The sequence below is a fragment of the Brachyistius frenatus genome, unplaced genomic scaffold, assembly GCF_029030835.1.
Source record: "Brachyistius frenatus isolate BFR_SWC_R1_liver_20210118 unplaced genomic scaffold, ASM2903083v1 Contig_404, whole genome shotgun sequence".
Classification (NCBI taxonomy): Eukaryota; Metazoa; Chordata; class Actinopteri; family Embiotocidae; genus Brachyistius; species Brachyistius frenatus.
Window position 1 is genome coordinate 85,892 of NW_027211003.1, and position 22,572 is coordinate 108,463.

Sequence of the window (22,572 nt, forward strand, 5' to 3'; positions counted from 1 at the left end):
CAGGTGGGACACTTTCCTTCTCTCTTCCCTGTCTGTCCTAATCCTCCTGTCCCTGGTTCTCCTTCTTCTTATCCTATTCCTGGTCACAGTACTGTGTCCTACTCTGTCTTCTGGAACAGAGACATGGTCAGTGTGCATACAGTTCTCCAATGAGGAACAAACAATCAGCCATCACACAATCACTGAAGAGAGGGATGTTCTCTCACTGTGAGATGGTACCAGAGACGGTATCGCAGACGGTACCAGAGACGGTATTAGAGACGGTATTAGAGACAGTACCAGAGATGGTTTCAGGGAGGATAAAGCAGGTGTTATATTTCAGTCCCCCGTCGTCCCCCTCTTACCTGCCAGGGCCTTGCATGTCTCCGGGGTGTTGGAGATGTCGAGCAGAGAGCCGATGGACAGGGAGTGCTCTGCTGACGGCCTCTTGCGAGGCGGGGGGAAGGGGGAGATCTCCGTCTCCTTGGTGAGTTGAGCCAGCGTGTCCCTGAGACGCCGACGCTTACGGTTACTGTTGGGGGTGGTGAGGGAGAGAAGGGACACGGCTTTCTTCATGGTCGGGCTGCCATTCTGAAGTCAAAGGGACGAAAATAATCTTGTGTAAACAAGATAAATTCAAGTCAAGTAAAAAAAAGAAAGAAAACAAGAAAAGAAGCTGCACTTCTTTTAAAATATGACACGGGAACTTTTGTAATTAATGTCACAGTCTGTTGAACAGGAAGATGATCTGTTGATCAGAATTATCATTTGATCCCTTTTCCTTTCTTTATTCTTCATCTCTGGTCATAATAATAATATTAATAATAATGTCATGACTTTTGTCTGATAAAATGGTCACCGTGTCAGTGTGTGTGGGAGCGTGTTAGTGTGTGTGCACCCAACACCCATTAGTTGTTCACAACTGTTTTTCTGGGTTAAATTTGTCATAATATTTATGTGATTCTGTAATTGGAGTGGACCTTAATCTCAGCAGGACTGTGATGTCAAACTTTGGTATTCAGACTGTGGAAATTTGATGAAGATGTCCACTGAGAAACTCTCTAAGGGAGATAAGATAAAACTGACTGTGGCGAGATCCACTGGTACTTTACTGTACAGCTGGGACAACCTAGTTCAACCAGGTTTCAAATGATTTAGAATAAAAAGCAGCATAAAAACAGAACTGTAGCACTGAGACAGGAACGGGAACAAAATAAATTAGATCATTTTAAAAAAGTTACTGAGAAAGAAAAAAAAAAAAAAAAAGAACACGAGTAATCCAGTTTTATCTTTTGCCTATAAATCTTATACAAATACAAAAAAGCAATCCTCTTTATTTTGTCTGTACTTCATAAGCATATTGTGTCAGTTTATTAGTGCCGTTAATTTTGGCTTGTACTTATACAAATACATTAATACGTCCAATAACAGACTCACCTTCTCGTACAGGTACATGGACTCTCCGGCCCGAGCGTCCATCTGAATGCTTCCCCAGAACCACTGCAACAGAGGACAGACGAGTCTTTTACTGAGCTCCGAGTCTCAACGAATGTGGAATAACAAACATTTCCCATGAAACCAATCAAACTGCAGAGTTCAGAACAAAGGCTGTACCAAATGTGGAGTTTTAACTACAGATAAACCACCATCCTCCCTCAGTTAACCCAACTTATCCACTGAAATAGAACATTATTATTGATCCTCTCTGTCAGCCCAGATGGAGAGTCAGAGGGCCTAGACGTGATCTACTGAGGTTCAACCTGAATCCTCATCAAACCTTGATTCTGTTTAACAGTCAGGATTTTCTTCTGCTCCCTCTGGTGTCACTAACCTGCTGTCACCAAACCTCTCAGGATGCCGTGTTATTCTGTTATTCTACCGTGTTATTCTACTGTGTTATTCTGTTATTCTACCGTGTTATTCTACTGTGTTATTCTGTTATTCTACCGTGTTATTCTGTTATTCTACCGTGTTATTCTGTTATTCTACCGTGTTATTCTACCGTGTTATTCTGTTATTCTACCGTGTTATTCTGTTATTCTACCGTGTTATTCTGTTATTCTACCGTGTTATTCTACCGTGTTATTCTGTTATTCTACCGTGTTATTCTGTTATTCTACCGTGTTATTCTGTTATTCTACCGTGTTATTCTACCGTGTTATTCTGTTATTCTACCGTGTTATTCTACCGTGTTATTCTACCGTGTTATTCTGTTATTCTACCGTGTTATTCTACCGTGTTATTCTACCGTGTTATTCTAACGTCTTATTCTGTTATTCTACCGTGTTATTATGTTATTCTACCGTGTTGTTCTGTTATTCTGCCGTGTTATTCTGTTATTCTACCGTGTTGTTCTACCGTGTTATTCTGTTATTCTGCCGTGTTATTCTGTTATTCTACCGTGCTATTCTGTTATTCTACCGTGTTATTCTGTTATTCTACCGTGCTATTCTGTTATTCTGCCGTGTTATTCTGTTATTCTACCGTGTTATTCTGTTATTCTACCGTGCTATTCTGTTATTCTGCCGTGTTATTCTGCCGTGTTATTCTGTTATTCTACCGTGTTATTCTGTTATTCTACCGTGCTATTCTGTTATTCTACCGTGTTATTCTGTTATTCTACCGTGTTATTCTGTTATTCTACCGTTATTCTACCGTGTTATTCTGTTATTCTACCTATTCTGTTATTCTGTTATTCTACCGTGTTATTCTGTTATTCTACCGTGTTATTCTGTTATTCTGCCGTGTTATTCTGTTATTCTACCGTGTTATTCTGTTATTCTACCGTGTTATTCTGTTATTCTACCGTGTTATTCTGTTATTCTACCGTGCTATTCTGTTATTCTGCCGTGTTATTCTGTTATTCTACCGTGCTATTCTGTTATTCTACCGTGTTATTCTGTTATTCTACCGTGTTATTTCGTGTTATTCTGTTATTCTACCGTGTTATTCTGTTATTCTACCGTGCTATTCTGTTATTCTACCGTGTTATTCTGTTATTCTACCGTGTTATTCTGTTATTCTACCGTGTTATTCTACCGTGTTATTCTACCCTGTTATTCTACCGTGTTATTCTGTTATTCTACCGTGTTATTCTACCGTCTTATTCTACCGTCTTATTCTGTTATTCTACCGTGTTATTCTGTTATTCTACTGTGTTGTTCTGTTATTCTGCCGTGTTATTCTGTTATTCTACCGTGTTGTTCTACCGTGTTATTCTGTTATTCTGCCGTGTTATTCTGTTATTCTACCGTGCTATTCTGTTATTCTACCGTGTTATTCTGTTATTCTACCGTGTTATTCTGTTATTCTACCGTGTTATTCTGTTATTCTGCCGTGTTATTCTGTTATTCTACCGTGTTATTCTGTTATTCTACCGTGTTATTCTGTTATTCTACCGTGTTATTCTGTTATTCTACCGTGCTATTCTGTTATTCTACCGTGTTATTCTGTTATTCTACCGTGTTATTCTGTTATTCTGCCGTGTTATTCTGTTATTCTACCGTGCTATTCTGTTATTCTACCGTGTTATTCTGTTATTCTACCGTGTTATTCTGTTATTCTGCCGTGTTATTCTGTTATTCTACCGTGTTATTCTACTGTGCTATTCTCGTGTTATTCTACCGTGTTATTCTACCGTGTTATTCTGTTATTCTACCGTGTTATTCTGTTATTCTGCCGTGTTATTCTGTTATTCTACCGTGTTATTCTACTGTGCTATTCTGCCGTGTTATTCTGCCGTGTTATTCTACCGTGTTATTCTGTTATTCTACCGTGCTATTCTGTTATTCTGCCGTGTTATTCTGTTATTCTACCGTGTTATTCTACTGTGCTATTCTGCCGTGTTATTCTGCCGTGTTATTCTACCGTGTTATTCTGTTATTCTGCCGTGTTATTCTACCCTGTTGTGCTAACATGTACCATGTTATTCTGCCATATTAAGACTGTACCTGACCATTATAACTGTACTGAAACAAACTCTCCTCCTTCTATATTCTTTATGCTGTTTTATAGTTCTGTGTTTACACGTTTAAAGGCTTTCACATCTCAAAAATCAAACAGATTTTCCATTCTTTTTTTCTATTGACCCAAAAAATCAATACTTCATTAATTTATAAAAATATATATATATATTTTTTTTACCAAACATCTTCTATGTCTGTGTCAATGTGAAACCACTTACCTCCTGTTTGACCACGAACACTATGTTGGAGGGACAAAATGGCAGCTCCTTTACTGAGTTCTCCTCCACCACCATGTGTGTACACCTTTCATCTCCAACCTCCAGGTAACCGCCACCTGTCACACAGAAAACAGGGAGATTATTTTAAAAATTATACATATCCATAGACATAGGACCTGATTTACTAAGATCTCAAATAAAGGTACTAAATTACGTGTTTTTTCCAAACGTTTGCACGTATATTTTACACCCGTTTTGCAGGTGATTTTCTGAGTAATTGCGTCATTGAAATCAGGTGCAAATCTCTGTATTTAAATGAGGGTTTGCATGTTAAAGTGATTCCAACAATGGAAAACAGAGCGACCGCTAAAGGAAATCTGATCCCATTGAAGTTAAGAAATATAAATATAACAAGAACAAAACACTTTATAGGAGATTATCAGCAAGAAAGTCAATACTGTAGGAAAAACAAAAAGGTGGAAAAATGCTTAATAATAAAACATGGTCAAATAAAAGAGGAGGACGGTGATGAGATCCTCTAACAGACACCGATCAGCAGGTCCAGATCTTTCTGTGATGAGCAGCTGACTTTTCATTCAGTGTCTGATGAAGCTACCTGTGAATTCTGCAGGACTCATTCAGGATGTGACAGCTCACCTGAATAACAGGACTGGAGGGAGATCCAAGCAGAGATACGCTGGAACCACCCAGAGGCAGCAAAATGCTGAGTTTTTAATTGCTGGTATTTCGTGGCTCCTCCTTGTTGTTGGCTGTCAATCATCATTCAGTTCATTCAATAACTCAGAAGTATCATCGCTGGACAAACGATATGTCTGAATCATTTTCCCCCAAAATGGTTCCACGGGTGTAAAACCTCGTTTTCTACGTATTCTTTGGTTTCCTGCATCTCCTCCACAATAAGAGCAGCCGTCTCTCCAGATTTGCGCACCTGATTAATACGTTCCTTTCAGTCGTACTAAAATACACAACAATCACTTCTCCTGTTTCTACTTCCTGGTTCAGTAAATATCGTTGCGGGTGATAAATTGTTCTATTTGCATGTTTCTCAGTATTTTACACCTTCAAGCAGAAATGACCAATATTACATATTCATGCAGGCAAACACGCAAAATGGACGAAATGTGTTAAATTGCCCATTTAAAAGACGCAATCCTCACTGCACGTCGTTAGTAGATCTGATTGGACATTTTTTTGCTGGTGGTTTGGAGTTTGCATGTGATTCAGTATGTAAAGAGTTTGGAGAGTGGGCTCATTTGTGGTCACTTTTCCAAAATTGTAAATAAAGAAATGTGTGCGTGTGTTCTAGTGTAAACTGCTGATGTTTGCATGTCTGGCTACCTAAATAAAACCAAATACATAAACCTGTGCTGCAGGTGGCTGTGTGTGCTGTGGTACCCACCATGTTTCAGAGTCCTTTCCTCCATGTTGGCCTTCTCTTCCTCTGAGAAACCCAGAAAACTGAGGATGCAGTCCTGGAATGGAGGCACTTTGAACGCCGTTCGAAACTCCTCTTCACCTGCATGGAAACTTCTAAAAGAAACAAAGGAGAAAGAAACAAGGTGACTATCATTTCTACACTTGGGGTTCAAATTCTTCTCCATAATATCTTCATACACAAAAAAATAGCCAGCGAATATGCTCTGTAGGTATTAAAACTATTACCGTATTTTTCGGACTATAAGGCGCACCGGATTATAAGGCGCACTGTGAATTAACGTGTCTATGTTCACACATAAGCCGCACCGGATTATAAGGCGCATTAAGCAAAACAACACAGTCTGGTAAATCAAACTCCGGGCGCAGGCTGCCTTCCATGAATGCACTTTTAGTTTAGACATTACATTCCTGTTACGGGCCGATCAGGTAGTGACACAGCGTACCGTAATGCTCCGAATATCCACTGAGCGGAGCGGCTTCGTTGCTTAGCAAAGTCGTACTTACACATTTCAACAGATTTTTGAGCGCATTGTACCACATAAAATCGATCAATAAGCACAACAAGTAACCATACATAAGGCGCGCTGGATTATAAGGCGCACTGTCAATTTTTTAGAAAATTTAAGGATTTTAAGTTCGCCTTATAGTCCGAAAGATACAGTAATTTCAAAGCCTCCTGAATATAGATTATTTTATATTAGTTCTTCATACAATATATTGTAATGAACTATTTCTTCATTTATTGCAACATGTCAACATAACAATAGCGAGTGATTTCACCAAATAATTTCAAACATCTATATACAGCAACATTAATAAAGTCATCAAATGGAATCTTATCAGAGACTGATATGAAAACTATGTGAAGGATAACTGAGTACACAGAGTTTATCAACCATTCCTTCTTGGCCCACATAACACATAGAAGTGATAATAATCATTAGAGCTGGATGCACTGACATGACCATAACAATCATCTCCCCATCTTCACTGCTGAGAGACTCTGCCTCTCTGAAATCATCTTTTATACCCAATCATGTTACTGATCTGTTGCTAGGTAACATAATTAGTTGTGCTCCACAACTTTTCCAGTCTTTTGTTGACCCTGTCCCAACTTTTTTGGGAACGTGTGACTTGCAACAAATAAAGAATTAGGATATTTTGCTAATAAAAACAATAAAATGTATTCTATGTTGTTTTTGATCTGTTTTCAATTAGAAATGGGTTGATAAGATTTGAAAATAATTGCATTTTGTTTTTATTTACATTTTACACAGCGTCCCAACTGTTCTGGAAACAAGGTTGTAAATGAACAAAACAAAAAATGTGTTAAAAATGATAAAAACACGTTTCAACATTACAATGGAACATAGACGTCCTTCAAGGATTTTCAACTTACACATCATCTCTTCTCTCCCAGGCCTTATGAATCCATGATGGAGTGAGGATGGGAGTCCCCATGCACACTGCCAGCTGAGAGACGAGGGCAGGACACGGGACACAAAACAAAACAAATGACTCAATGTGTAACCAAGAGGTGAAATAAAGGACAAAATACAAGGACATAGCACTACAAAGAAGGGCATGACATGGATGGAAGTAGTTCCTCTGTCAGTGCTCCCACTACAACTACCTCCCTAGTCTATTTTCATTACTCCTGATTAAGCTGTCACTCAGAATCACAATACAAAATACAAAAAGTACAAACTACTTCTACTACCTCAGGCACAGTTATAAAAAAACATAATAATAATAAAAAAAAAAAAAAAAAAATTAAATAGTCTGTGCTTGAAACAATTAATTTGTGAGATTGTTTTTTTTTTAATTCACCATCACACTCTGAAATAGAAAACAGTCTTGACTGCCGATCAAGCCAATAAGCTCTCACTGCATTTTGTTTTGTTCTGCTGGAAAGAAATTCATCCTGCACAAGAGAAAGAAAAGGGCAAAGAAGTGTATACATGAAACAACGGCAGGGAAGAGGAGAGAAATAGATCAAATAGAAAATAACTGCCAGGAAGGTTAGAAAGAAGTAAAGCATCAAACATCTGTTCACTCATACAGAGAAAAGCCAAGAGAATTAGAAGTTTCCATCTATTCATCAACTCATCCACCTCTCTCCATTCATCCCAATGGAGGGCGGCAGAAAACAGTCTTCTAAAATAGATCCAACAAAAATCTTTCTTTTTAAATGGAGTATGAAATAGATCCAATTAAAAATCATATTACAGTTTCAGACATTAGATCCCGACACTGGGATTCAAGCCAGCTGGTAGTACACGTCACGTAATGCTCATTCTGTGGACTCGGGAGGTGAAGGTGGGGGTGGAGCTACACAATCAGAAGAGGATATATATAAATATAAATCATCCAACTTTCAGAACATGAGTGCTGCTTCCCATCGTTGTCCTGCATGTTTATAAGGTTTCAGCTTTAATTTCTATTTCGGCTCATTCGTTTTGATTTCACACATATCATATTTCAGCTCTAGTACACATTTCTGTGGCAGCACTGCTCATATCTTCATGGATTGTTGAGATTTTGGGCAAAGCAACCATTATTCTTTATGCATCAGCACACCACACCAGCGGGTGAATACAGCTGAAATACCATAAAACTGAAACCATGTTGAGGTGAATGAAAGATTCTGACAGAAGACAAAGAGACTGATGGATGGCTGCCATCAATTTATGGTGGTGGGCTGCCCAATTCAAGTTTCTTTTCTGTTAAATGTATATGTGGCGACACATTTCAGCCTTTTTAATTCATCTGTCCAAGAGGAAGACATGAGATCTGTGTAGGAACCTCTGAGTGAGCGGAGGGGGACAGCTGTCTGTCCACCGCTGTCTGTCCACCGCTGCAGCACCATGAAACTGACACTCACACAGACCTGCATGCTCTGACTGACAGCAGCACAGAGAACAAACATATAAAAGTGTGGTTACTCTTCACTGCAGTAGATGCTAACAATAGTTTGGATGTAAGAACTGAAACTCGATCAATCTGACGAGACATCTAGAAAGTTCATCACATACAGGCTGAGAAATGAAAAGTTTCAACAAGCTGGAAGTTCAGGTGTCGGTGCTGCAGGATAAAATCAGCCTGCAGCCACTCAGTCAACTAAATACTAACATGGGTTAACTATTAAAACTAACCATTAACCAGCTGATACTTATGGATGTGTTCATTAATTCAGTCTGAAACATCAGAGCGTCATCTGAGCTGTCGTTTAGACATTCAAGAAGCAAATTAAATTATTTCTGCCAAACAAAGTAATTATAAAATATATCTGTTAATAAATGTAACTTGCCTAAAGATTATTAAAAAGAATGAGAGCAGAATGAGGGTAAAGAAAAAGGAAGCATGTACTAACCCTGTATTTCTCTCCACGAGTGGAGTAAGCTATGAGGTGAGTGACCTTGGTGCTGAAGTCTTTCCGGATGATTCCACCCATGTGATGAACCAGATTCACCAAGTTCTTCTACATGGAGATAATAAATACCAACACACATTCAGTACAAAGATGAATACCGAGGTGGAACATGCCTGACATTTATTCATCTGTCTGAAGATAATTAGTCACACTGAATAGCTCAGACTATTATGGCCCCGATTACATGACCACAACCAGCATGGTGTGAGCAGGATTTACACGTATGTGGTGTGGAAACGGGACATATGTGATGATGCCACATTGACTTGCTGGAATTAACACATAGACCGTTGTAATGGACCTAGATATGTTTAAATTTGTTCTTTGGGACCAAGATACATACTGAATGGGGCGGTGTAAACATCAACCAGTAATTGGTCTGTGTGTTAGGTAGAAGGACTAGGTAGGTAGGTAGGTATATACTTTATTTACTACGAGCAGATAAAGAGACCTAACGTTGAGTTAATGAGCTCACCATCTCCTCTTTGTTCCTGAAGCCGGTGAAACACAGTGACAGGTTCATCATGGTGGTGGAGTAGAGAGGACGGCAGGAAAACTGGAGAGGCTGTGAGCAAGAGCAGTGGAAATCAGTAGCACAAAGGTTAAATGAACTGCAGGTTTAATGCTTTATCAATCTGTATATTGTTTTTTTAAATGGATGATAACGAATTCATTCAGAGCAAAGATGAACACAAATTGTGATTCCAACAGATTATAGTTTTTAGGCCAGATAAAAGTCTGACATGGACCAACAACAGCCTTTCCCTTTCTATGACGAACATCTTCACGATGCTGTGTTCTGGTCCAACACGCAGAAAACATGTTTCCCTCAGCCAGAACGTCTGGAAACATCTGCTCAGCTCCAGGTTGAAAGGTTTAAGAAGCCGTGCTTCAGACTGAGCTGAGATATAGAAATGAATTGAACTGTTGATTACACATTAATGTCTGTGACATATGTTATGCCCCGCGACCTTTGCATAGAATAAACATGTTGTCAATCAAAGACTCACTTCCTCCTTGGCAGCGCAGTGCAGCACAACAGGAGGGCCGACGATGCGGTTGTCTCGTTTGTACAGATATATGTAGTCCGGAGAGTCAAAGTCTGGGAGCACAAACACCGTCTCAAACTCAGTGTTCTCCTCGTCTGGAAACTCCTGCACGGTGTCTGTCACTATGAACGGGGTGTTGATGTCCTGAAGAGGAAGAAGCAGAAGATGATGGATTAGTGCAGGACAGACTGGTGACGCAGAGGTAACAATGAGGCTTGTTGGCCTTGTTAATGATGTTGTTAGTATTTTATTAGTTGATTTTATTATCAAAAGATGTTCTTTTAAATGAGTAAAAACTAGAAAAAAGAAAGCTGAATTGAAATATATATAAATATATATATATATATATATAATATAAACCTTTCTGTCAATAAATCCCATGAAAAGTTATAAACCACCGATGCTCGTTCAGCTCTCTGTTAGGATTTTATATTCAGAAAATATGCAGGACCAATTTAATGTGTTTTTTGGTGTTTTCAAAAGGATTTGTCTCACCAAGCTGTTTGGCCTTTGAAACTATTATAAGATCACATTTTTGCAGATATCAATCTTGTTCCTTATTGAAATGTAAGCCAGCGAGAACACTGCCACTTTAAGTCAAATGTCAAACTCACACTTTTCCGTGACTGAAGGCTGAAACTCCATCTCTAAATACTGGTTTCAGAGGGAAATAATAATAATAATATAACAATAACAGTAATTAGCTCACAGCTTAATATACTACATTTTAATTTAGGTCAGTGAGCACTAATGCTACCAAACACACACAGATAATAACTAGCTAACTAACATTACAGCTACAGACATGGAAAATATTACATTTTGATAAATGGAAACTAATATTTAAACATGCAAACTAAATTCCCTGATATTCCTGGACTTGGACCAAAAACATATCAAATTCCCTGTCTGGAAAAGAGTTTTAAAAATTCCCCGATATTCCCTGATATTACCTGATATCCCCTAAAATATTCTCTGATACTCCCAGATATTTCCTGATAATCTGAGTCGTGGGAACCCCGATTATACAACCTAATTGTTTTTATCATATCAACCTGTTTCTTCATTGAAATCTAAGACAGTAAGTACACTGCATACAGTGCTGTATTTAAAGAATTTCAATCTAAATTTTATTCATTGTGAGAATATTTTCTTCCCATCAGGTAGAAAGGACTACAGCACACGGTTATTCAGCCCTACACAAACAGCCCTGCATGACAACAATCAATATCTCCCCCTGAAATGAGAGAATCTGTTACTGAAGAGTAAAGTTGTTTAAATCAATGGCTTGAATACCAGTGAGTAAAGATTAAACCACAAACTCACTGCTGGTCTGCCTTTAAGCAGGGCTGGCAGTGCAGGATTATTTATGCTACTATCAAAACCATGAAATGTATTACCTCACAAAAAGATTGTTTAAATGGGTGACAAAGGAAGAACAAGAGAAGCACCGGTGGAGACACAAACACAGTTACAGTGTTATGATGCATATTTCATTTCACACCTGTGTGTTAAAGTGATAGCAAAAAAACCTCCTGACTGTAGCTCTGTAGAGACCTGAGACCTATATTAACCCTGAGACCTATATTAACCCTGAGACCTATATTAACCCTGAGACCTATATTAACCCTGAGACCTATATTAACCCTGAGACCTATATTTATCCTGAGACCTATATTAACCCTGAGACCTATATTAACCCTGAGACCTATATTAACCCTGAGACCTATATTAACCCTGAGACCTATATTAACCCTGAGACCTATATTAACCCTGAGACCTATATTAACCCTGAGACCTATATTTATCCTGAGACCTATATTTATCCTGAGATCTATGTTAATACTGAAACTGATATTAACCCCGAGACCGATATTAACCCCGAGACCGATATTTACCCCGAGACCGATATTAACCCCGAGATTGATATTAGCCCCGAGACCGATATTAGCCCCGAGACCGATATTAACCCCGAGACCGATATTAGCCCCGAGACCGATATTAACCCCGAGACCGATATTAACCCCGAGACCGATATTAACCCCGAGACCGATATTAACCCCGAGATTGATATTAGCCCCGAGACCGATATTAACCCCGAGACCGATATTAACCCTGAGACCAACATTAATACGGGGACCGATATTAACACCGAGACTGATATAAATCCTATTTCACTCTCAGAAAGAAAGCACATTTACATATTTTAGAAATTCTTAAAATATTTCTTTAACAAGACATGACAATCAAAAATCAAAGTATTTTAGGTCAAATGTTCTGTATCTATTGGGTTTTTTTTGTGTGGATTATTATTGGACTGTTTGAAACTATGACCTCTCCATTAACACCTGCCAAGGTCCCACTCCAAGTCAAATATCAAACTCTCTGACTGTCAGTGACTAAAGAGCTGAATCTCCATGAGATATAATGAACAGAAAAACATGCTGCTATTGTGCTGAACAGAGAAGAAACAGGCATGTCTGTTAAAAACAGGCTGACACACGTTCATCTGTTTGATATTAAAATAAATTAAATCCATGTCTAAATAATGATTTCAGAGAGAAATACTCTCCGATATTACTTGATACTCCCTGATATGCGCTCATATTCCCTGACCACTGAGAACCCTGACATGGAAACGTTTTGAATGCTATGGAGGTAAAAAGAAACGCCTTGAAAGTACTTTCACTACCCTGCAGCTGACATTTGAGTGTACATCTTTGTCCCAGTTCCTGATCCAAATATCAACTGTTAAACCACGTGTTTAAATATTAAACCACAAATCAATTCAGCATCAGTGAGTTAGCCATGCACAACGATTGGAAGGAGCACCCAGTGTGATTTAGGACTCATGCAGCACTTCCACCAAAGTTTAGACAGACAGGCAGAAGCTGTACTGTACCATATTGACTATAGATTTTATCATCATTTTCTCCTCTGCTCCTGCCTCGCCTTCTCTTATCTTTACCACCGGTACCTCCATTACTCTGATGGCCTGAAAAAACCAACCAGCAGGAAGTGGATGTCAAACACTGGCATTTCAAAGAAGAAAGCAGAGGAAAGAAAAGAGGAGGGGGACAGAAGGTTGGGAGTGAATGAGATAATATAGAAAGGCAGAGACAAATATAAATGAACTGAGCCTACATGGGGACAGACGATAGGACAGTTGGGTTTTAAAAGCAGCAAGGAGCAAGTGAGGAAAAGAAGGGGCGGAGTCTGTGTCCTTAAAAAGTCAAAAAAACAGCGGCTTCAAACAAATATCGTCCTCTGGAGGGGCCGGCTGGGGAGGCCATTTCTGTTAAACATTAATACAAAGTTCAGAAGCCCTCCTGAAACAGAAGGAGGGAGAAAAGGGAGGTGCAGAAGGGAACATAAAGAAACTGTGGAAGTGAGGCCTCTTTCTCTACGGGCTGACTGAGGGCTGGCGGCGGGCAGTCAGGCAGGCCATCGGAGAGCTCTGATGGAGCTGTCGGCGGCTGTCTTTGGATGTGGCTGCTCTGCAGAATTGGCAGGGAAAAATAGATGATTTAAGCAAGAAGCCTTCAGAAGTGACAGGACTCAGGAGACCAGAGAGGAAGTCGTTGTAGCAGCACTTAGTCTGCAGCCGCCACGCCTTCACATCACCTTCATACGCTGCTGCTTCACCTACACTGTTTACTGGAGCACACAGAGAGGCAGTGGACACATGAACATCCTGACAGGAGCTCACGGTGTCAGTCTGCAAAAACCCATGAGGACTCGTTGGTCATAGTTCTATCTTGTGTTTTTCATTTGTGTGTTTTGTTCATAATCTTTATGTTGCATGGACTGCAATGACAGTCTGCTTTTTCCTCTTTTTTACTGTCACTCGTGTATAGATGTATGTATGTATGTGTGTGTGTATACAGTGGGGCAAAAAAGTATTTAGTCAGCCACCAATTGTGCAAGTTCTCCCACTTAAAAAGATGAGACGCCTGTAATTTTCATCATAGGTATACCTAAACTATGAGACAAAATGAGACATTTTTTTCCTGAAAATCACATTGTCTGATTTTTAAAGAATATATTTGCAAATTATGGTGGAAAATAAGTATTTGGTCAATAACAAAAGTTCATCTCAATATTTTGTTCTATACCCTTTGTTGGCAATGACAGAGGTCAAAGGTTGTCTGTAAGTCTTCACAAGCTTTTCACACCCTGTTGCTGGTATTTTGGCCCATTCCTCCATGCAGATCTCCTCTAGAGCAGTGATGTTTTGGGGCTGTCGCTGGGCAACACGGACTTTCAACTCCCTCCACAGATTTTCTATGGGGTTGAGATCTGGAGACTGGCTCGGCCACTCCAGGACCTTGAAATGCTTCTTATGAAGCCACTCCTTCGTTGCCCGGCGGTGTGTTTGGGATCATTGTCACGCTGAAAGACCCAGCCACGTTTCATCTTCAATGCCCTTGCTGATGGAAGGAGGTTTTCACTCAAAATCTCACGATACATGGCCCCATTCATTCTTTCCTTTACACGGATCAGTCGTCCTGGTCCCCTTGCAGAAAAACAGCCCCAAAGCATGATGTTTCCACCCCCATGCTTCACAGTAGGTATGGTGTTCTTTGGATGCAACTCGGCATTCTTTCTCCTCCAAACACGACGAGTTGAGTTTTTACCAAAACGTTCTATTTTGGTTTCATCTGACCATATGACATTCTCCCAATCCTCTTCTGGATCATCCAAATGCTGTCTGGCAAACTTCAGACGGGCCTGGACATGTACTGGCTGAAGCAGGGGGACACGTCTGGCACTGCAGGATTTGAGTCCCTGGCGGCGTAGTGTGTTACTGATGGTAGCCTTTGTTACTTTGGTCCCAGCTCCCTGCAGGTCATTCACGAGGTCCCCCCGTGTGGTTCTGGGATTTTTGTTCACCGTTCTTGTGATCATTTTGGCCCCACGGGGTGAGATCTTGCGTGGAGCCCCAGATCGAGGGAGATTATCAGTGGTCTTGTACGTCTTCCATTTTCTAATAATTGCTCCCACAGTTGATTTCTTCACACCAAGCTGCTTACCTATTGCAGATTCAGTCTTCCCAGCCTGGTGCAGGTCTACAATTTTGTTTCTGGTGTCCTTTGACAGCTCTTTGGTCTTGGCCATAGTGGAGTTTGGAGTGTGACTGTTTGAGGTTGTGGACAGGTGTCTTTTATACTGATAACAAGTTCAAACAGTGCCATTAATACAGGTAACGAGTGGAAGACAGAGGAGCCTCTTAAAGAAGAAGTTACAGGTCTGAGAGCCAGAAATCTTGCTTGTTTGTAGGTGACCAAATACTTATTTTACCGAGGAATTTACCAATTAATTCATTAAAAATCATTCCTGCCCACTGCCATAAGACTTTACAATAACTCACCTCTGGCAAAATCCATCACAGTACAATAACACTGTTGACTGTGTTTCTTGGTTGCTTGTATATTATATGTATATTATATATATAGATATATACTGTACTGAATGTGTGTGTATATATATATATATATATATATATATATATATGTTGACTGTGTTTATTGGTTTGTTGTATATAATATATATAGATATTTAATGTACTGTATATATACTGTATGTACTGTGCATTTTATATTTTATATTTATATTTTTTATTTTATTGCTTTTCTATTATATTATTCTATTCTATTATTATTTTATTCTATTGTTTCTATTATTGCTCCTGTATGTATGCTGCTGTGGCGAAAAAATTTCCCCTCGGGGATTAATAAAGTATATACCTACCTACCTACCTACCTAAAAATCCTACAATGTGATTTCCTGGATCCTTTCCCCCCATTCTGTCTCTCATAGTTGAAGTGTACCTATGATGAAAATTACAGGCGGCTCATCTTTTTAAGTGGGAGAACTTGCACAATTGGTGGCTGACTAAATACTTTTTTGCCCCACTGTCTATCGATAGATAGATAGATAGATAGATAGATAGATAGATAGATAGATAGATAGATAGATAGATAGATAGATAGATAGATAGATAGATAGATAGATAGATAGATAGATAGATAGATAGATAGATAGATAGATAGATAGATAGATAGATATGTGTGTGTATCTATCTATCTATCTATAGATATATAGATATAGATGTAGGGAGAGGGAAAAAAGAGACAGACAGACAGCTCTACTATAAGAACTAGTCAGCAGCAGCCATCTTTGTTGTGTTCAACGATTTCACATCCATAAGAGCTTTTCATGTTCCATTATTTTTGTGCCGGGTCAAATTCTGGCAAACACAACAAACAATGAAGACAAAAAACCTGGAGGAATCTGTGTCTGTTCCCTCCTTATGAAACAGACAACAGTGATGCTGACCAGCTCTGGTCTGGATAACCTTTCACCTTCACACATCTCAGGGAACTTCAGGGTTAATTGAACAATGATGTACCTGCAGTGCTTTGACCAGCGCTCCATTCCTGCCTGCTTCTCCCACCACAACAACACGCGTCTCCACTTTGGGCAGCAAATCTGAGACACATGGACAGAGACACAGTGAAAAAGAGAAAAAAAAAAACACACACGCACACATTTCTATTTTTTTTTTAATCCCATCATTTGTGTGTGAGGTGAGCAAACAGGAAGCCAGCTGGCTCAGACGCCTGTCCTCTCTACCAGCTCCACTTAGACGGCTGCGTCACGAGTCACAAAACGTGGAGGACATTTTTCATCGTAGTGACTCAACCAGGAATGAGTTGAACACAGGTCCATTTCTGTTTAACACATCAACAGTTTAAAACTGTGCAGTTAAGTAACTGTGGGTTAAAGTCACTTGATCACTTAAACCACATAGCTGTGTCTCCAGAAGCTGCAGTTTAAACTCCAGTACTCGGTACTGTACTGATTACTGCCTCCTTCAGAGATCTCTGACTCGGAGGCTGAAATGAAACCTCCTGCAGACGTGGTTCAGCTGAGGACTGACTTTATTATTTTAGTTTAGTATAAAGACAAACATAGTCAAACAAAGGCAAAACATAAAAGGATTTGTCTTTTAAAAGACAAATAGTAAAAAAAATATTTTTAAATAAAAACTGATTCCAGTCCAGGGTTGTTGATTATGTGACCATTAAAGCAGTTGTATTCATTGCAATGCTATAAGTACATTGACTGCAAGAAAACCATGTAGTTTGTTTGCCAGAAATCACTGAAACTAATAACCATATGTACACTGTCAGATTTATTCTGTTTATATTATACTGTATATTTGATTCATACTGTAGTAAATTAAAAGGAAATAAAACAGCTGTGATGTGATGAGACTAAAACATTTAAAACATTATTAATTCATAAGTGTTGGTGTTCTGTCTTCAGATATGAAAAACTTAACAGGGAGATGGTTTCACACTTCATGTCACTCACTGGAGGAATTAAATTCATTATTAGTATTGTATGGAAGTTTGATGATAGTATCATGAACACAGTGGGTTAATCATTTGTGAACAACGTGAGCAGCAGGTGAAACTGCAGAGCCCAAAAGCAACAGGAATAAAATGTTGATAGAAATGATCATTCCTCTGCTCAGTGCATGCTGGGAAGTCCTCAGACACACCCACTGAATAATGTGGAGGTTGTCTGACATGTGTTGGCATGACAGACACCCACTTTACCAGCAGTGTGGTACAGTTGAACCTGTGCTTGTTTTAACACAGCAGTCAGGTGGAGTTCAGCACACGGCTGTGATGTACAATAGAGGCACATGTTGTCTCAGAGGAAAGTGTCTCCTAAACTGCTCTCTCCTCACACGGAGGCATCGATGATGAGATTCAACTTTGGAAAGCAGAAGACACGCAAGACAAAAAAGAGGCCCCCTACGTACACATTCATTCTCACAACAGTGTGCACAAACCCACAACACAGACCCACCAAGATCTCCAGAGACCACGTTGAAGTCACAACACACCTGCGCTGCAACCACTCCCTTACATTCAACATTAGGTTCCTTTGAGTGGTTGTAGTTTGTGCTTGGTTGCATTTAGTTTGTGTTATACATTACTTACAGGTGTTTACAATGTGTTGTCAATGCAATCAAAATCCATGAGGGTACACTTAATATAGGAAAAGCTTTAAGTATAATGTTTACAACTCAAAAGTAGCACAAAGTAGAGCGTCTGCAAACTGCAGTCAATGGGTTCACGTTGGAAACCATTTTGAAATAAACTGATTATTGATAAAGGTTGAATGTGAACAGGGACAGAGGGGGAGAAAAGGGAGGAGAGACAGAAAAACAGTGACCGTTGCAGACTGACCTTCCCCATCTTCAAATGTCATGCCCAGAAACACATGGTCCTTGGTGGTTTCAGCAATCCTGGAGTCATAGACCGAAGAATCCACCAACAGACTCCGGGCTGTCCCTAAAGTCAGTATGCTGCTGTCAGCCATGGCAGGAAGCGGAGGAGGAGGCCCCGAACTGTCCAAACTATCAGAAGTTACAGAGACACAGAGGGAGGACAAAGAGAGGGAGAGGACGGAGACAAGAAGCAACAGAGTCAATCAGGAGGATGTCAACTGTCAAACTACAAGCAGACACCCAACTCTGCAGGACTTCAGACACCAGTCCAGCCAACGGAGTTAAGCTGGTGATAAACATCATCTCTGTAAAGATAAACAACTTTAACATGAAGTCAAATGTAATGGTACGGCTGAAAACTACACACAAAACTGTCAAATAAGCGAAAACAAAACGCACATTAGATATCACAAAATACTGCTGGCTTCTCAAGACATGCCTCTGATCAAAAATGACAGAACAGCTGATAACATTGGAGAATGAACAGAAGGAAGAAGGTGAAGCACACCTCCGACATGACGTCAGACAGGTTAACGTTAGCTTCTTTCACCACTCAACTGTTAGCAAACGCTAAATATGTCCTCAACTATAATCGATAATAATAATTCAAACTTACCAGTACTTTTGATGTATGTTCACTTAGAAGAAATATTAAGAAAAATAAAGGAAGTGGAGCTCAACCGGTCGCTGAACTAGTTATGTCCTGTAAACTCTTTAGCTTAGCTAGCTACGGAGCTAGTACGTCAACAATACAACGAATAATCCTCGAGAACTCCAAAACACTCTTTAAAATATCGGTAACATCTCTCCGTTAAGTCCCGCGTCCAGTATCAATGCGTGTTGCTCTCAATGTGTGAAAATAGTCGAAATGGTGGACTTTGGTGTGTTGACAGCTAACCTAGCTCCTTCAGCCCGTCCGCTGTTCGAGTCAGTTCAAAAAGTGAAGCGGACAACGGGGCCGCGCGCTGATTGGGCAGGAGTGACGGAGAGCCAGCGGCGAGGCCGCTGATTGGTCCACTCATTCAAATCAGAATGCGTGCGCTGCCCTGCCGTGTGACGTTCAGGACTGTCGGACACATTTCGGTCATTTCCAAAAAATAAAAAGAATGAATTTTAAATAAACTTGATTTTACTTCATTTTAATTCTGGCAGCATTAACTCAATAATGTAGCAATATCAATGAGAATTTACATAAAAGGGCGTTTTAACTTAACCATTTCAGGTAGCCTACTCTATAATGAATTCAAAGGTTTATATTACTCTGTTTTATGAGTAGCCTATATGAAGCTATTCAGACCTACCTCGACCAATGGTGGAAGAAGTATTCAGACCTATGGCTGAAGTTAAAGTACCAATACAGCAATGTAAAATTACTCCATAACTAGAAAATGTCCTGCATGAAAAATCCTTTTTTTTAAACTACAAAGGAAAATGTAGTCAAAGTATTAATGTCAGATTCGGATTAGTCCCCTTTGACTGAAATTCTTAGTCGCCCACATATTACATTATTATATTATCAATACTGCAGCATGTTACTGCTGCAGCTGCTGGAGGTGGAGCGAGTTTGAACTACAGTCACTGCAAAAAATGTTGTTCTTTGTTTTGTTTTTGTTTTTTTGTGACATGAAACAGTGAAAACTACATTTACCAAAATAGTTCTGGTTCTATTTTCATAATAAACACAAACGACATTAATATATTGGTAAGTGGTACAATATTAAAGTAAAATTCTATAGTTTACAAAGACTAAAGATATCGAAGATCACTCGACAGAGATTTACCCTCCTGCAAATGTTGTAGATATTTCAACTACGGTATTTCAGCAGGTATTGTTTTTCATAAGTAAATGTCAGATTTGTGATTGCACAACAACAATCCATGTGTGATGTTGCTGGCCCCAAAAATCAATAAGATATTAAAAGTTATTCCAGTACTGATGTATTCCTTGGCTACGACACTGATTTAACATTTGCTGCCGGCATCTATAATATTACCACAGGAAACTGTGATGTCTCACATGCATTATGTATTAAATTTTATTTCAACCATCATTATTGAAGCACATGCTTGAACATGTTTTCTGCCTTCAACATCTACATAAACACAAAACCTCACCATGGCAACAGATGACTGTTACCTTTCTCAGACCTTTCTCAGAGGTGTATTACAAGCTGCCCTATAAGTAATAGAAATATGTGAAATACTTTCACCTGTCAGAGTTTTGGGTCCTCTGCACTTTAAAACAAAATTAGACAAAATTATACCAACCATCATCCATCAGTGATGTCATCGTTGGTTTGTGAACGTTATGAATCCTCCAGTTCAGATTCTGTCCGTCACCATCTTGATAGTTCGGAGCGGTTTGGAGCAGGAAGTGACCATATTTGGACAAGCTGGGGGAGGAGCCAGCAGGTGGATCTGACCGATCTGATCGGAAACCTGACGATACTACGTCCCGCCCACCGATAGCTGTAACCTGACTGCACCACAGGCCTGTCAATCAAACAGACACGCCCCCAAAAACAGGTCTTTTTGAAGCTTATGTTCAAATTAACGATGGATTATTTTCAGATGGACCTCCAGAACACTAATTTGGAAGAGTGACTTTCGTGAATGACATACAGAAAACTTGTATTTTAACCGAGGGACCACTGACAAAAATTAACACCAAGTGTGAGTGTCAGCGCCATATCTTTATTAATACATTCATCATGTGGACAACATGGAAATCATTACAAATTGTTCAATAACATTGTGTTAAATAAATGTACTGATGTGCTGTTTGTGCCTCTGAACCCATTCAGAGACCGTTAGTAGGGCATCTGTGGAAAGTTCATGTGCTGAATGAATGAACCACATTTCCCATAAACCCCACCACTTTAGCTTCTGCTGTTTCTCCTGGTCAACTAGTTTGGGGCTTGTTTTGAGTGTCTGAGAAGTTTAAGGAGCCTTGCTATCTATAAATTAAGTTTTTTTGTTTTTTTTAATGAAGCAAGTTTTGTTTTAAAGTCTAACTTTGTGCTTTAATTACTTCAGCAGTGCTATTGAGTATCAGTAATGCAGATAAATGGCAGTGCATTATAGAGTCATTGTGCAAATAATTCAGGGATTGGTTGGATTTGCATTACCTATTGGAATTGCAGGACAACCCCTCGCCCCCAACGTAACCAGATCGTAACCTGTATTTCATCACATACTTAAATGTGTGGAAAAGCCATGTTTTCCCACTTCCTTTCCTATTTATTCTTTTAAAACCCAACTTGTTATAGTTACATTTCATTTTAATACATGCTTAAATCAAAATGAAACAAGCTGCAATGGGTTCCTCTCAGACAGCTCATGAATTCACCTCTTGCCAGCTCAGAGTTTAACAACATCTTGTTTGAACACCATCTCTTCTTGACTCCAGTCTTGTCTGGGAGTCTGTTGGAAGTGTTGAAAAAACATCACATCTTTTTTCCTCTCAGTCTCAGAGTTTGTGCTGAGTTTAGCAGTCTCTGTGTTTCAATCATCTGTTCAACAGACAGCAGAGAGATTTTTACAGGAACAACAAATTCACTGTTACAACACAAGTGAAAGGCTGGTGTTCTCCTCGTGTTCATGAGTCTACAATGATGACCGAGAGAGTCAGAGAAGATGTAAATATATCCTTAAAGTCAAGTTAAAAGAAGGAGCTTTAAGCAGGAAAACTGAGCAACAACACTGCAAAGCCTGGTGAAAGTCACCTGCCTGGAGCTCAACAAACTAACATACAGGGCTATCTGAGTTTTTCCCATTGTTTCTATTGTATATATATATATATATATATATATATATATATATACATATATATATAATTAAACACTGCTGACAATAATCCCTAATGTCTAACTGTGTACTAAACTTTCTGACTTAACTGTCAGACCATCTGACTGGTTGATATCAAAGGATTTCTTTCTGACTGTATGTGGTCCTCTAATGTTGGTTGAATTATTTCGTTTTGGTTAGAAACTTAAAAAAAATGTTGTGTTGCATTTTTCTTGTATTTTGAATTTTAGAAAATTTTTATAAGTTTAAAATACCAACAAAAAAACAACAACAGGGGGACAAAATTCATATTGTAAATGCATATTATTACAATGAATCAATATGTACATTACAATGACAGATACAATATACAGAC

The 22,572-nt window shown here is 39.2% G+C and overlaps 1 protein-coding gene across 1 annotated transcript in view; it reads right to left on the minus strand.

Annotated features, from left to right (window-relative positions):
* Positions 1–19,314, minus strand: part of ect2 (epithelial cell transforming 2) — a 43,377-nt gene extending 24,063 nt beyond the window's left edge. Inside the window, exons 1-12 of the mRNA XM_069724985.1 lie at positions 19,027–19,314; positions 18,370–18,539; positions 16,515–16,594; positions 13,005–13,097; positions 10,064–10,246; positions 9,529–9,618; positions 8,994–9,101; positions 7,020–7,093; positions 5,583–5,713; positions 4,163–4,278; positions 1,417–1,479; positions 345–570 (exon numbers count right to left, since the gene is read on the minus strand). Of these exons, the coding sequence (XP_069581086.1) occupies positions 345–570; positions 1,417–1,479; positions 4,163–4,278; positions 5,583–5,713; positions 7,020–7,093; positions 8,994–9,101; positions 9,529–9,618; positions 10,064–10,246; positions 13,005–13,097; positions 16,515–16,594; positions 18,370–18,502 (1,297 nt within the window). The 5' untranslated portion in view covers positions 18,503–18,539; positions 19,027–19,314. The remainder of the gene's footprint in view (positions 1–344; positions 571–1,416; positions 1,480–4,162; positions 4,279–5,582; positions 5,714–7,019; positions 7,094–8,993; positions 9,102–9,528; positions 9,619–10,063; positions 10,247–13,004; positions 13,098–16,514; positions 16,595–18,369; positions 18,540–19,026) is intronic.
* Between the last annotated feature and the right edge of the window lie 3,258 nt (positions 19,315–22,572).